Here is a 16,104-nt window from a genome sequence, read left to right as displayed (position 1 = left end):
ACATATACGGTTTTGATGAGGTTCCAAAATAGGCACTTTTTTCATGTTGATAATTTTAGAACTACTTCTATTTGCTCTGGTAAACCAAACTATGTATACTACTCACTAAGAAATACATATTCATGGGTTCACACAAAGCATTGTTTTTAGGTTCGACTTCAAATAACTTAATTTAACATACTCCTAGTGCTCCGCAAAAGCCAAACATGCCTTGTAAGAGGCCAGCTCTGCATATAATAAGCACATAGCCTATGAAGAGTAAAGGGCTTTTCAGACGAGTCGATTCTGCTTCGAATAATCTTTCGCTTGAGCAAAAGTGATCAATCAGCCTAGGTGTAAACACTACAAGTGATCGAACGATTAACGATATATCCTTCGTATATCGACGATCCTTTCATTTTGAATGAGAGAAATATTATTGTTCGTCATCACTAAAGGTGCAAATTTAAACAGGTATCGTTCGTATTTCAACGACAAAGCAGGTGCAAATGCACAAAAAGATGCCAGACAAGCGAGCTAAACACCGATTACAACAATGACTATTTCAACGATAACAGATGCAATTAAATAACGATCATTCGCAACGGACCGAAATCGTTCAATCGTTACAATTTCTTGGCTCGTCTAAAAGGCCCTTAACATTCAAGGGTGTACGTACAGTACAATGAGGCAGATCATGTGACTGCTATGGGGCCACTGGATATAGCGACCTAGCCCAGGTCGGCTGCACTCCCTTATTTTAATGGGTGGTGAGAACCTGTGCAAAGAAGGGTCTGGGTAATTAACCCACAGATCATGGAACGGAGATGGGGCAAACTAGCATCAAGTCCTACTGTTTTAGGTGGTTGAAGTTCTGTAGTGTTAACCAACACCAAAAGGGGGACCCTATTACAGTCTTTGCTATCAGGCTCCCTTAACTTTGTGTATGACCTTCGTAACGTCCACATTCCCTAAATTGTAAGAATTGAACCTATTTGTGACATGTGGACTAATATTTGTTACTTCTGCTGAGCCACCTGGGTTCTTGAGATGCTTGCAAAGCTTCAAAAATTTTACTGTATGTATGTAAAATATTATGCACGGAAACCGCAGCGCTCCATATGTTCAATCCGGCACGTGACTAAACAAGCTGTCTGTCTGTCATATCATATCAGGATTTTATGCATTTCGCATGTTTCTAGTTTCAGATTTCGATGTAAACATGCAGAAGATGAGCAGTAGCTACTTGTATTAATTGCATTAGCTCAGCCTGGGTGATCTCAGTCACCCATTAGCTTTTGATCCTATTATGACCAGAGCTGGCTCTGGCTGCCTGAGGTGCTGTGTCACACAGATTGGCAGCCTTTGTAGCGGCACTAAGAACACAGCTTTCAAACCATGGTGACACTGACCTGAAGTCACTCCTTGTACTACTCCATCTCTGGTTTTGCTTCCTAAAAGAGAAGAATACAAGATGGATTGTTATAAAATGTACATTATTATAGTGTAGTGTATTATATGTAGGGTCACACATAAAAAAACAAAGAGATTTGAGTAGTATGTGCAAAGCAAATATTATCAGTCAAAAGGACATGTTTGTTTGCGCAGAAACGTACCAGCAATGCATCTACTAACATAATGAAATAATCTAGATGAGGACAATGCTTCATCTCTCAAAAATATGAACTTCTCCTAATGGACAATGCCCAATAGAATACAAGGGCTATCCTTCTTTTCCGGTAATGAGTGACCATTGCTCATACTCCTACACCAGATCTCTTTCCTCAACTTGCTTATGATATTCTTCCTCGATCCCCGTTTCCCCACTTTCCTTGTGCTGCTTTTTTTCCTATCTAGGTTGAGCTCCTGGTTGGCTTGTGATAACATTTTATATCTTATCTATGGCTCTTGTGGTTTACCCTTCGCGCAACCCATGATATAGCTAAAGTCCTGCCAGTCTGCCCTGCCATCATCATGAGAGGTGAACTCTAACTTTAATGACATTATACTGGACATAATGTAGCTTTACCTATTGTTATTATTTTCTTATAATTCATTACATTGCTGGCCTGTCTTAAACCTGGCATGAAGATGGGGCTTGCTGAGAGATGGGTGAGGGGTTAAGATATGAAGGAGCGTGGGTGAAATGTCATAACATTGATTTTATATGTGAGTGGGAGGTATGTTTTTATTGGGATCATTGTGAACCTATAGACTACATGCTTATAAATATTACTTCACCCGTCACTGAAGGACTTTAATAACTAGGGTACAATTTTAAAATTTATTATAGGCAGTACTGCTATGGGATGTCATTAAATGGAGACCATATCTAATTTAGAGATGAGCTTATTCCACGCTCTTTAAAAAGTGTGCTACTGAAGATATATCATGTAATGTTCTCTATCAGTTAAAGTTGTTACATATAATAGTACATAGACATTGGCGGCAAAAATCTAGACATAGGAGCCCTTATGCAACACTAGCCTCAATAAAGGTAACGTAAGGTAAGTTATTAATAACACTCAGCCTATATATCAACTATATCAAAATAAATAAAGCCATTTCTGGATTTTTAGATAAGAAATTGATTGTAACCAAATCATGTTATGCCAGACCATATGAATATTGAGTCTTTGTACATTTACACTTCTATCCCTGCATTGTAATAACATGGTATAGGGAATGGCTACACCTGGGAATACATACAGGCTGTATAAAGAAAAGCGCTATATATTGTTTCTTCTAAGAGACAACCACATAGAAGCTGATGATATTTCAAAGTGGGTTATGATCATGTTTAGGTACTCAGCTGCTACATGTAGAGCAAAGACATTAAGCTGAGCTGCTGTAACTATGAAAGTGCAATAAATTCTTAATGTTTGCAAGCCACAATATAAACACTTTATAATGAATGTATTGTTGAGATAACATGACCCTTGGGTTGATTTGCAGACAAGTGGATCAACCTGTATTACTTATGGTAAAATGTGAGTCCTTTGTTATACCACATGCATAGGGTTGAACATTTAGAAAATCAGCATAAAGGCCTATTAAGATTTGGCAACTTGTCTGATATGTTAATAAAATCGGCGGTGCACCGGATTTACATCTCAGGAGGCTCTTATAAAATAAAGAAGAACATTGCAATGTACTTCTCCCAACATCTAGCTCCCTCTGTAGTCTTCCCCTGGTTCCTGCATGGGTGTCCTCCTCTCATTCCCACTGCGTCTTTATATTATACTTTATCTATGAATACACATTGCTCAGAGGATTCATAGGTTTTACCCTGAATCAGACGCTATTTCTCCAGGGTCACATATAGGCAAAGTGTCTATAGGTAAATTCGTCTCACATAGTTGTGGCACATTTAAAGAAGCAATTCTATGAAATGTCCCTAAAACTGCTAAGGAAAACTGTGATTAAAGGGGTTGTCCGCTTTTAGCAAATTAATATTATATATTTTTGTATAACCAAAAGTCATACAATTTTCAAATGTACTTTCTGTATTAATTCCTCATGGTTTTCAAGATCTCTGCTTGTTGTTATTAAGTAGGAACGTTCATTGTTTACTTCTAGTGCATAAGTTTGTGTCCTTGGTCATATGATGGACACACAGGTGCTGGGATCGTTACAGTATGTGTATCAGAGATGTGTCTTCTAACGATTCCAGCACCTGTGTGTCCATCACATGACCATGGACAGAATTGTATCCGCTGGAAGTAAACAATGAATATTCCTACTGAATAACAAGAAGCAGAGATATTAAAAATGGTGAGGAACTAATACAGAAAGTATATTGGAAAATGTTAAAACTTTTAATTATACAGAAAAATAACATTAATTTGCTGAAACCGGACAACCCCTCTAATGTCACAATTTTACCCATTAAAGTAAGTGCTCTGCGCTGTGTTACGCGTTATCACACATTCCCCATAGACTAGAGTCTATGGAGGGATGCGTGAAGTGTGAAAAAATAGGATATGTTCTATTTTCTCACAGACCCTTCACACGGTCCGTTGAAACAATGGCCGTGTGAACGGCCCCATTGAATTACATAGGTCAGTGTGACAGCCGTTGTTTTAACGGCCGTCACACGGACGTATAACTCATTCATCAGAATAAGGCCTAAGGGCCCATTCACACGAACGTGAATCTTGTCTGTGTGCTGGGCAGGGAAATCACGCACAGCACACGGACCCATTGATTTCAATGAGGCCGTTCACACATGCAGGAGTTTTCACTCAGCGAGAGTCCGTTGCTCGAAACTCACTGCATGTCCTATATTGGTGCGTTTTCAAAAACGTTAAGAACCAAAATGTAGACTTTTTCATATTTCACTATAGACTTTAACCTTATATCGGGCCACATCGTTTTTATTAAAAACATAAAAATATTCAGATTTCTATATTTGGAGGCAGAAAGCATTTTTTTTCTTTAGATGAGGAAAATTGTCTTTTGCCTCATGAGTGTTTTTGTTGTACTCTGGATCAACATTGCAGGAGAATAGGTTGAACTAGATGGATTTATGTTTCTTTTCAACCTTACAATACTAAGATACTATTTTATTGATTTAGACAAACATCCTGTCATTAAGAAAACCGTGACTCTAGGTAAACCATTTCTAATTTATGGTACATATCTTCATACCTCCAAATGGATTTATCTAATCACAGCTGAAGAGTGCCTGTAATATATCGTCGGGTACAAATACATATGCATTTTAAAACTATCAATAAAAAGCTAGACTTAGAATATTTTAACCCAAAATTTTGCAGTGCGGTCAGAATTTGAAAAATGTTCAGCTTTCTGAATAGTTCAACAATCAATTTGCGCATTCTCAATCACTGTGCAAAATCTCATAAAAACCAGTGAAAATGTGGAATATTAGGTAAATGATATTATACAAAGAATAGGTACGTGTTCAGCTTTTCTGCATTGGACCATGATCATAAATTCTCATTTTATACAAAAAATTATTAAATGCTACATAAATTATAAACATGTGCCCTATTTAAGGGACTCTTGGATGCACTGGATAATGAAACACACCATGGTTATAGAGGTATTCCCACCATTAGAATTGATGGGATGTCACTAGGTTATGCCATGACTTCCTGATCGGTCACTAGTTAGCCTTCACAGATTTTCCCTGCACAGCAGTGCTCCCGTTTACCAGCTGTGCAGGGAACTGTATCCCAACCCCGTTCACTTTGGGGTGGAGGGTAGCTCCAATGTGTTCTCAGAATTTGTGAGTTCAAAGAAAAAATTAAATAGACCACTATCTTTTTATTATTATTATTATTATTATTATTATTATTAGATATTATAATTTGCAAATCTATGAAAGGTTACGTGAGTGAAACCTAGGCAGAAGGATCCAACATTATTGTGGGCAAGCACTAGCAGTTATTTATAAAGATATCTATATTGATCTCATTTACATGAGCTAATATGTCCTCCTTAGGGAACAAAACACTTCCACAGATCCAGATTTACATAGCTGCCTGAAGAAGCTGGAGGAGATAATGATGTTATTGATATTGTTACGACCTCACAACCTTATTACTGCAGGGGATGAGCAGCCTTTCTAAAGAGGGCACCAATATTCTGAGGGTTAATAGAACATGGAAGGCAGTACTGTTCTTTGGGCTGACAAATTCAGTGGAAGGGGGAGGGGATGGATTTGATTCCCTCCATTTATACATGACATATTATTTTACTTTGTCTAATGTAATAACTGTGTACGTTTTTTTTACATTTGTGTTCTCTCTACGTTAATTCAGTTCTGTAATTTTTACAGAAAAGAATACAGAAATGTTTCCAATAATGTCCCTGTTAATTTCAATGGGATCTTTCTACTAAATTTCATCAGTTGGGTCATCAGCCCCCTTCCATCAGGTTTCTGTTGTTAGTGGTGGGCAGAATTGCATAATCCACTACGCAATTCTACCTACCCACTAAAAAAAAAATGGAAACCTAATATATCCCATTAAAGTGGATGGTATCAGTTAGGAACCATTATGTTTCAATCTCCTTTAGCAAAAAATAGATCAGGCAGGGATCTGTTTAGAGTTGGACTGAGGTCCTTTGGGTCTTGTGACCTCCAGAGGGGCTACCTTCAATCAGGAATATATCTATAGGGAGCGTATAGGTTGTGGTTGCACACATTCCATGGAGCCTGATGTGGCCCAAAAGTTCCCTTTGTCCTATCTGAGGAGGCCAGTACTGTAAATGATATGTGATAGTTGGGTGGCACTGTTAAAAATGTTGCGTTGGGCCCAAGTGTTTGAAGACAGAAGCATGACTTAAATCTATACAGAACACGTGAATGTCCAGTTTCACTTAAAACCTTAATAATGTTATCATTGTGGACACAGGTCATATAGTATCGTTAAACAATTATAAATTGTGATTCAACCCATAAGAATTGTCCCAAGAAGCAAATGATGACTGCCAAATCAGCTTCAAATTGGGTTGTCTTCTGCTGGACCTTTGCAGTCCATTATTGTGTCAGAACCTGAGTCTGAGTACCATCTGGTACTTGGTACTAATTTATATATATGCATATATATATACACACACACACACACACACACACACACACACACACACACATATATATATATATATATATATATATATATATATATATATATATGTATTTATACAGAACCGGTCTGTGTGGTTGCACAGGGTGTCTCTAAATAAAGGGGTTTTCAGTCCCTGTAGGCTAGGTCATCCATAGCTGATCGCTCGGGGTCCGACTGCCAGGACCCCCGCCGATCAGCTGTTTTGAAGGGGCCACAGCGCTCTGCGAGCGCTGCTTCCCTTTCATTCCTGTCACTGCTGGTATTGTGAATCGTCGACACGGCAGTAGCAGCGATTCACAGTATTACACAGTATTACAACCTTCTGCCATTGAAGTGAATGTGAGAAAGCTGTAATACTGTAAACCGCTGCTACTACTGTGTTGGTATTTCACACGAGCGCTGCGGCCCCTTCAAAACAGCTGATTGGCGGGGGTCCCGGCAGTCGGACCCTGAGCAATCAGCTATTGATGGCCTATCCTGAGGATAGGCCATCAATTTTTAGGGACTGGAAAACCCCTTTAAGGGGGTGTAACTGTCACAGATGCGCAATACTATATACTATATAAACTCCGTGATATATATTATTATTTGTATACATTTACAGTACAGGTTAAGAGGATGACAAGATAATAGGTATTTAGATGTTGATACAGAAAATAAATGTTTTTGAGTATTACACAACTGTAACGCACATCTGCCATTTTGGAGAAAACAAGTTGGAGGCACATGTGATACATATATACAAGGGATTGTATAACTTAATATTCATGTGTGCTTGCTCACATGCCATTAAAATAAACACAAATTTATTTAGAGGATTCCTAACTTGATATGGACTATAATATGAAGACATGTCCGCTGATATCAAGCATTCGAAAAGGAACATATTTTCATATACAATAAAAGAATAAAACAGCAACTTACTAATACATATACCGCTAAAACAATCACTGAGCACCACTCACTTATGAGAGAATACTCTGCCTGTCTGTATAATGAATGGCTCATGAAATAGACCTTGATAGCGACCATTTAATTTGGTTCAGCATTTCATCCAAGAGGCCCAGAGGGACAGAGCTTCAGCTATACACAAAGAAACGCTAAGATTAACTATAATTAACCCATGTTCACCCAGAAAGAACAGCTGAGGATTTCAAGAAATCATTACATATGTAAATAGCAGTGTCACTCAGGGACATGCATGGTTGGAGCTTATTAAGGTAATAAACACGATCTTGCCAATAACCTTATCAATCCTTATTGGTTGACATCCCCATTTTCCTATGTAATAATATGTGGATAATTTATACACTATCCTTGCAATAGTTAATTTATTAGATGTGCAGCTCTCTCAAGCTTATCTTGCACCTCTCTTGGCATGTAGGTGTGAATGAATACTGTGAAAAATCGCTTGTTTACACACTGGTTTTTACAGAACCTTAAAATATATTTTGTTCAGTTTTTTAGTAAATGCTGTACGATGAAACATTTAAATACAATAATCCACTTATTGATAGTATAGATTAAAGATGCTTTTGTTTTTATAGAGGGCATAAACGAAGGGAACCAATGCTATACAGTGCAAAATATTGCTAAGTGTAAGTCTATGTAATTACAGATGAATAGCTCAATTTTGTCTTGTTTTTGTTTCAATTGATGGAAATGGCAAGTAGTATTAATCAACAAAAAGCTTAAGGCCCTTTTACACGGAAAAATGATCTGGCGAACGAGCGCTCATGGGAACCCGCGTTTCCGTTAATCGGCCCGAGTAAACAGGACAGCGATCAGCCGATGAATGAGCAATTGTTCATTTCTGGGCTGATCAAATCTTTTATGTGGCCATAAAAATGATTGTTTCTCAGAAGTACATCTCCCTGTGTAAACAGGGGATGTGCTGCCGACACTGTGTAAACTGTAATGGGAATGAACAATCGTATTAAATTTAGTTCGTCCCCCATATAGCCACGATCATTGCTTCAAGTAAATAGAGCAAACGAGTGCCGATCGACACATCGTTATCGTCGATTGGTACTCGTTTGCGTGCAGGGATCGATCTGCTCGCGTAAAAGGCCCTTAGTCTGATTTATGTTATTTGGTGCATTCTTAGTTATAACCAAACTGGTCGTAGGAATACTTGAAAGAGTATTTCCATCCAAAAACGATCTTTTATATATATATATATATATATATATATACAGGGCCGGCCTTTGGGGTGTGCGACCTGTGCCATCGCGCAGGGCACATCACTCCAGCAGATGGAAGGGAGTGCTGCGCTGCCTCCCTTCCCCTGCTTGTGTTCCTGAAGCGGTAGTTACGCCGAGAGTAGAGAAGGAGCGCCCGGACAGAAACTCAACTGCAGTCGCCGGGCTTGGGCGCTCCTTCTCTGCTCTCGGTGTAACTACTGCTGTAGCAGCCGTAGCGGCTGCTATGGGGCTCGCGGATTGAGGGGGCCTGTGCCATGCCCAGTGGCGCCACTAACAGCCGCTATAGATACTATTGAACAATATGGCTGAGCTGGAAGGTATCTCCCTGCTCTGCCATTTATTAGGCGACAGTCTGTTCGGCCTGCTGCATATCAGACGCAGGGAAAGGATCCCTGCACAGGCCAGCGTGATGAGGTCACTGGATAACGCCTGCCTACTCAAGGATCCCATTCGTCGCGGGAACGGGGCCTAGGTGAGCATACAGTTTTTGTTTTATTTGTTAAGGGGCTCTGTCTACAAGGGGGTGGAGGGGGCTGTATGGCGCTGTCTACATGGGGAAGGTGGGTGGCTGTATGGCGCTGTCTACAAGGGAGAGGTGGGGGCTGTATGGCACTGTCTACAAGGGGGAAGGTGGAGGACTGTATGAAACTTTCTACAAGGGGGAGGTGGGGGCTGTATGCCACTGTCTACAAGGGGGAGGTTTGGGGGCACTGTCTACAAGGGGGAGGTGGGGGGCTGTATGGCACTGTCTACAAAGGGAAAGGTGGAGGACTGTATGGAACTTTCTACAAGGGGGAGGGGGCTGTATGGCACTATCTACAAGGGGAGGTTGGGGGCACTGTCTTCAAGGGGGAGGTGGGGTCTGTATGGCACTATTTACAAGGGGGAGGTGATGGCTGTATCGCACTACAGGAGGGCTGAATGGCAGAATCTACAAGGGGGCTGTATGGCACAATCTACAGTGGGGAACTTTCTACAAGGGGGGTGTGTGTTTGTGGCACCCAGGAGGCCACTAAGGGGCATATACTGTGTGAGGGACAATAAGGGGACATTATACTGTGTAGGGGCATAACAGGGGGCAATATATGTGGCACTTAGGGGGAATTATACTGTGTGGGCACATTTAGAAGACAAAATACTGTGTCCTTTAAAGGGTTATAATATATTATATTATTAAATATGATTATTTTTCTGTATGGGGCAGCTATGGGGGCATTATACTGTATGGGGGCACTAAAGGGGCATTATTCTGTGTTGGGGCACTAAAGAGGTATTATACTGTGTGTGGGGCAATATACTGTGTGGGAGCACTTAGGAGACATTATACTGTAAGAGGGGCACTAAAGGGCACATTATACTGTGTGGGGACACTATAAAGGGCATTATACTATGTGGGGCACTAAAAATGTCATTATACTGTCAGGGAGGCATTATACTTTTTTATGGAGCATTTTTTTTATGATGGGGTACTTTCTGTGTACAGCTCTGCTCTTATAAATAATGAGAAGAAACAGTTTTGAATGCGTCTTCATGAACACAAATCCAAATTCATTGTAACTTGTAGTAAGACACTTCATTCCAAACTTCTTAAAGCACCTGTAAAAGACACATCCAGACATGGTATCCACCTACACCCATAACTCCCATCAGGGGAAAGGAAAGTGACAACTCTAAACCCACTTTCAGCTCCAAGCAAAGAGAGAATTTTTTTTGTCCCCCCCGGAACACATTAATCTCTTAAAGAATCTGCATTTAATTATTAGATGCAAAATATCAATGGGAAGATTTACTAAGCAAACTGTGACAGAATTCGGTCAAAAACGATTCCAAAAAATGCATTACATGACGTGCGACAAATTAAGTATTTGTTTTGACGGCTTTTGCTCCAACCTTGACAGTTTTGAAAAGGGTCTAGAAAAAGGTGCGAGACTAAGAAGAGACATAAAACTTGCCAAATATATTAAAACCTGTGCCAATTTTTGCTATAAAATATTGATGCATGGGTCCACCAGTAGGAAAAATGTGTCTTACATGCCTAGTAAATTGTGCCAAATTAATCAAGCCACGTCTGCCATTTTAATAATTTGGTGAAATTTACATATTTTTTGCCATCTTGTTAATGTATGCATCCTACGACTGTATTGACAAATCTCCCCCAATGTGATAAAAACTAAGCTCAAAGTCTAGAATCACCTACATTATATATTATGGAATTATATATACAGCAATTATCTAACACATACCTTATTTTCAGCCAAAGAGTTAAAATATGACTTTCTGGTTGTGCATTACAACAATAAATCCATCTTTGGTAGCTCCTTATTTCACCCTAGGGGTGGCTGCAAGCAGCCAGAATAATTTCATTTAAATGGATATTCATATCTTCCATAGGATATGCCATAAATATCTAAGACATTAGCACCTATCCCCAGAATGGGGTTCCCCAACAGTGCCCCGCTTGGTGAGGCGGCCGCGGACTGTCGCATTTAGGTGGAGAATCAGTGAAGAAGTGACTGGAATAAAGGAAACAGCGCTCACTGTGCTATGCTGTTTTCATAACTCTCATGAACTTCTATGGGTGTTACGGAAACATTTAAGCACAGCGAGCTTGGCTGTTTCCGAAATTTCTGACCACCTCTCCACTAATTATATGTCTGGATGCGGCAGCCAGCAGTCCCCTCATCAGGTGGGACCGGGTCGGAGACCCCTGTTTGGGTGATAGGTGTTGGCCCCAGAGGTAGGACCCGCCTCTATCAGACATTTATGGCATATCCTATGGATATGCAATACATTTCTAAGACTAAGTAAAGAAAGGGATTTGGATCTCTGTGACTGAAAAAAACATAAGCTGACCCGTATAATTATATATCATGAAATTAATTAGCACAGAATTTGACATATTTAAATTCCAAAAACAAGATGATAAGTACACGTGAAACTGTGGACAGGCAAAGTCCCTATGGAAATAGATACAAAGGATACACCTATACAAAATGATATAAATGTCCTGTCCATAGAGTTGCCTGCATGAATGTATGGCATGTAAATACACAATACCTGTCTACCACCATGGCCCTCAAGGTCAGCTTTCCAAGACCAAACATAGTGTATATTTGTGTATATTTGAGGACTACCACTAATGACATGGAGCTATTTACCTATAAAAGCCAGCCAGTGATGTGGAAGGTTTCAGCACTGGACAGCTCCTTTGTATGCTGTGTAACAAAAGACATTCTATAATGAACAGATTTAAAGAGGACATGTCACTAGGTCATAAAATTCAAACTATCTGAGCTGAATCCTGCTGCCCCCTGATTCCAGTGCCATTTTTCTTTTGTGTCTGGTCCCCCCGTTCTTGAGATATGGCTCCCCGTTGTATTGGTGCTCTATATGTTACTCTCCTGTGGCTGACCAACAAGGTGTGAACTATAATGATTCTCCCGAGGTGGAGCCAGCATCACAGTCTCTGATGGTGTCCAATCAGCGTGAGCCAGCTTCAGATCTGCTCTGAAGTCTTCACCCTGCGTGGTTATGCGAGATAAGGTTGTTCTAGTAAGATCACGCTGTGCCTAACTGGACTAAAGCTGCTTTGCGCTGATTGAACAACATCAGAGGCTGTGGATCTGACTTCACCTTTGGAGTATCAGTGTAGTTCACGCCCTGTTGGCTAACTACAGGGAATTAGAATATAGGGCACCAACACAACAAGGGTCCATGTCTCAGGAACAGGTTGGCCAAGGAACAAATGAAAAATGGCACTGGAATCTGGGGTTCAGTGGGATTTAGGTCAGATAAACTGTTTCCATTATATGAACTAGTGACATGTCACTTTAAGGCCTCTTACTGTCGTTATTAATTTTTTTAATTTTTTTTTAATGGAAAAAGTTTTTGCGATTTTGTGGATATTTTGGATACCTATTTACCGTTAATTTATATCTAAAGCTACAAATTAAGCACTTCGTTCCATATAGACACATATAAATTCTCAAGTCATCTAAGGATATAATGAATATGGATAAGGTCATTTTTAACCCCAGACTATATTCACCAAAGATTAATGGTTTGTCTAGAGGCTTTAGTTATTGGCTTACAGACAACAGTTACTTGTAGAGCACAAGTCTGTGATAGTCTTGAGATACTTACCCATATATAGAACTCCTTCCTTGGTCTTCTCTGCAGCTTCTGCCACCCCTTGCTTGGTTTTCTCAGCTGCAGCCACCACCCCTTCTTTTGCTTTGGACAAGCCTTTCATAAACACATCCATTCTGATCTGTTGCAGTCTGCAGATAGGGGGGAGAGGAGGCAGCAGCTTAGTAGTGTAAGCACAGGAGGCAGAGTGATAGCAGAAGCCCCTGCAGCTCACTCTGACCTGCTTTTCAAATAGGAAGCTACCCCTACTCACATCAGATTAGTACCTTCCTTGTTCTGGTGGAGCAAGGGCTAACAATGAGTCAGTAAAATGAATGTTACACATGTCATTCTAGAATTGTATATGTATACATATATGCTTGTATGATTTATATTCATAGGAAAAATATCCATACTAAATAAGGTGATCTAATATATGTATATGAGAGATATAGCTAGTGTGTAAGTGTAATCTGCTATTTTATATATAAGTGTAACTATCATACAAAGATTTATATCTATGATGGAAACACTGATATATTTACATATATAATCATTCAAATAGACATTCATTGTGTGTATATGTGTATGGCATGTGTATATGTGTATGGTGTATGTGAATGGCATATTTTAATAAAGCTCTGAACAGGTGTAATTCAGTGTAAATATTCAGGCAACATAATTCTGCGAGATTGGCCTCATGTCCTTGAAACCTGGATTTTTTTCCTCTGCAAAATAAAGGAGGAAGGGTACGAGGGGGAGGTGCAGCAATCCCAGCATTACCCTGTACATAAGCATTGCATGAGCAAAAGATGGGGATGTGATATTAGAAAAAGAGGACACTAGAAATACTATGATGGATAAGATGAAGACTACAGTTTGGCCATCTTGTGATTATAGAGAGACAGCAGATGATGATGACAGACCAGAAATTACCCTGAGGACACCTTAGTTCCACCCTCGCTAAGCATCAGGATTATTCATCTGTTACTCAGACTTACACATAATGGGAGATTAGGCTATATTATATTCGGTGTCTCCCCATATTATCAGACATAAACAGAGGAATTAGTAGAAGGACCTGGAATTGTCTCCCCAGGCATGATGCAGATGAGACCAGCCAATGCTTTTTTTCCTATGACAGATGCAACTACCCCCACTCTCTTGTGTCCTAGGGGCCCTGCAAACAGGTTTCGTTGGACAACAATGCAATCGACCATAAGTAGAGAATTATAAATACAAACACTGACCTTCTCAGACCCAATCTTATTGCAGGTGCTGTCGCTTTTCTGGAACCGGCTGCCTGTAAGTGTGAAAAAAGGCAGAGGAAAATGTCAGACAGATGGAGCAGCTGTGATGAAGCTCCTTATAAATGCAGCTCTGCCTGCCCCTCACCCTCCCTTACCTGGGGTTCAGAGGTAAATTGGTTTCAGTTATTTCTCTATGTGACGATAAACCAGAGGAGGGATCAGATGTAGATATCTCAGGGGGTCCCTCAGTAGGCAGTGTTGGTGCTACAGAGCCATGGGATGCTACTCAGCTGTACACCCGCCTCTGTCTCCTAGATGAAGCTCCACTTGAAAGTGCTTAATGCTTATGTGAGTGCTGTCTACCCCCTTGTGGTAGGAGACCCTATAAACAACCAAGAATAGATATCAGAAGCAGGAGCCCACAGTCAAAAACTGCCCCCTCTATGCTGCTGCTAGAAGACAGAAGAACCTAGCTTTTTATTACCAGCCCCCAACACAACCCATAAAATTACATACGCAAAATGAAAAACCCTCCCTCAGCTCTCATCTCTGACCTTGTCTCCTTCATGCAAGGATGCTCTGTAACTTCCCTCTTCCCATCAGACATGGTGAGGTCAGATACACGTCAGCCACTACCATGAACCCGTAGCTAGGGCACCATTTTTCAATTCTTTCATTCCATCAGCCAATAGCTTTCTGCAATCTTTATTATAATGTATTGTATCATCCATGATTATAATAGTTGGTCACTTATCTAAAGAAACATGTTTAAATGTACATGTATATATGTGTTTAGTGGATATATTTAAAAGGCTGGCGGATATTAAAATGTCACAATAAGGCATTTGTTCCATTTACCTTGTCTGTAAGGGCATGACCACACATGGCGGAATTCCTCCGCAACTGTCCGCATCGATGCCGCACAGAATCTGCGTTGCAGATTCTGCAGCGGATCTGCACAAAATGTGCAGTACATTGATGCGGACTAGCTGCTGCAGACTGCGGGAAAAGTGCTTCCCTTCTCCCTATCAGTGCAGGATAGAGAGAAGGGACAGCACTTTCCCTAGTGAAAGTAAACGATTTTCATACTTACCGGCCGTTGTCTTGGTGACGCGTCCCTCTTTCGGCATCCAGCCCGACCTCCCTGGATGACGCGCCAGTCCATGTGACCGCTGCAGCCTGTGCTTGGCCTGTGATTGGCTGCAGCCGTCACTTAGACTGAAACGTCATCCTGGGAGGCCGGACTGGAGACAGACGCAGGGAGTTCTCGGTAAGTATGAACTTATATATTTTTTTACAGATACATGTATATTGAGATCGGTAGTCACTGTCCCGGGTGCAGAAACAGTTACTGCCGATCGCTTAACTCTTTCAGCACCCTGGACAGTGACTATTTACAGACGTCTCCTAGCAACGCTCCCGTCATTACGGGAGCCCCATTGACTTCCTCAGTCTGGCTGTAGACCTAGAAATACATAGGTCCAGCCAGAATGAAGAAATGTCAAGTAAAAAAAGCAAGACGCATCCGCAGCACACATGACATGTGCATGACAGCTGCGGACTTCATTGCGGAACTTTGAATCTCCATTGAAGTCAATGGAGAAATTCCGCCATGAGTCCGCCACTGCTCCGCAACAGACAGAGCATGCTGCGGACACCAAATTCCGCTCCGCAGCCTATGCTCCGCAGCGGAATTGTACGCATCGTGTAAACGAACACTGCTAAATTAAAGTGAAAGTCAATGTAGAAACGGCTCCGCTGCGGATTAACGCTGCGGAGTGTCCGCAGCGGAATTTAAGTGCAATTCCGCCATGTGTGAACCCGCCCTTAATGTGTCTCCTTTCTCTTTGTTCAGTTCTGCCAGACATTTTGTCATTATTATTATTATTATTATTATTATTATTATTATTATTATTATTATTATTATATAATTATAAATAACAGAATTAA

At 40.6% G+C, this 16,104-nt stretch overlaps 1 protein-coding gene across 1 annotated transcript in view; it reads right to left on the bottom strand.

Annotated features, from left to right (window-relative positions):
* The window catches only part of SNCB (synuclein beta), a 50,834-nt gene extending 36,217 nt beyond the window's left edge, over window positions 1-14,617 (bottom strand). Inside the window, exons 1-4 of the mRNA XM_075856633.1 lie at window positions 14,310-14,617; window positions 14,155-14,207; window positions 12,920-13,056; window positions 1,392-1,433 (exon numbers count right to left, since the gene is read on the bottom strand). Coding sequence (XP_075712748.1) covers window positions 1,392-1,433; window positions 12,920-13,040 — 163 coding nt within the window. The 5' untranslated portion in view covers window positions 13,041-13,056; window positions 14,155-14,207; window positions 14,310-14,617. The remainder of the gene's footprint in view (window positions 1-1,391; window positions 1,434-12,919; window positions 13,057-14,154; window positions 14,208-14,309) is intronic.
* Window positions 14,618-16,104: the final 1,487 nt, after the last annotated feature.

The sequence above is a fragment of the Rhinoderma darwinii genome, chromosome 3, assembly GCF_050947455.1.
Source record: "Rhinoderma darwinii isolate aRhiDar2 chromosome 3, aRhiDar2.hap1, whole genome shotgun sequence".
NCBI lineage: Eukaryota > Metazoa > Chordata > Amphibia > Anura > Rhinodermatidae > Rhinoderma > Rhinoderma darwinii.
The sequence above is the reverse complement of the archived record's forward strand: the minus strand, read 5'-3'. Positions and strand labels throughout refer to the sequence as shown.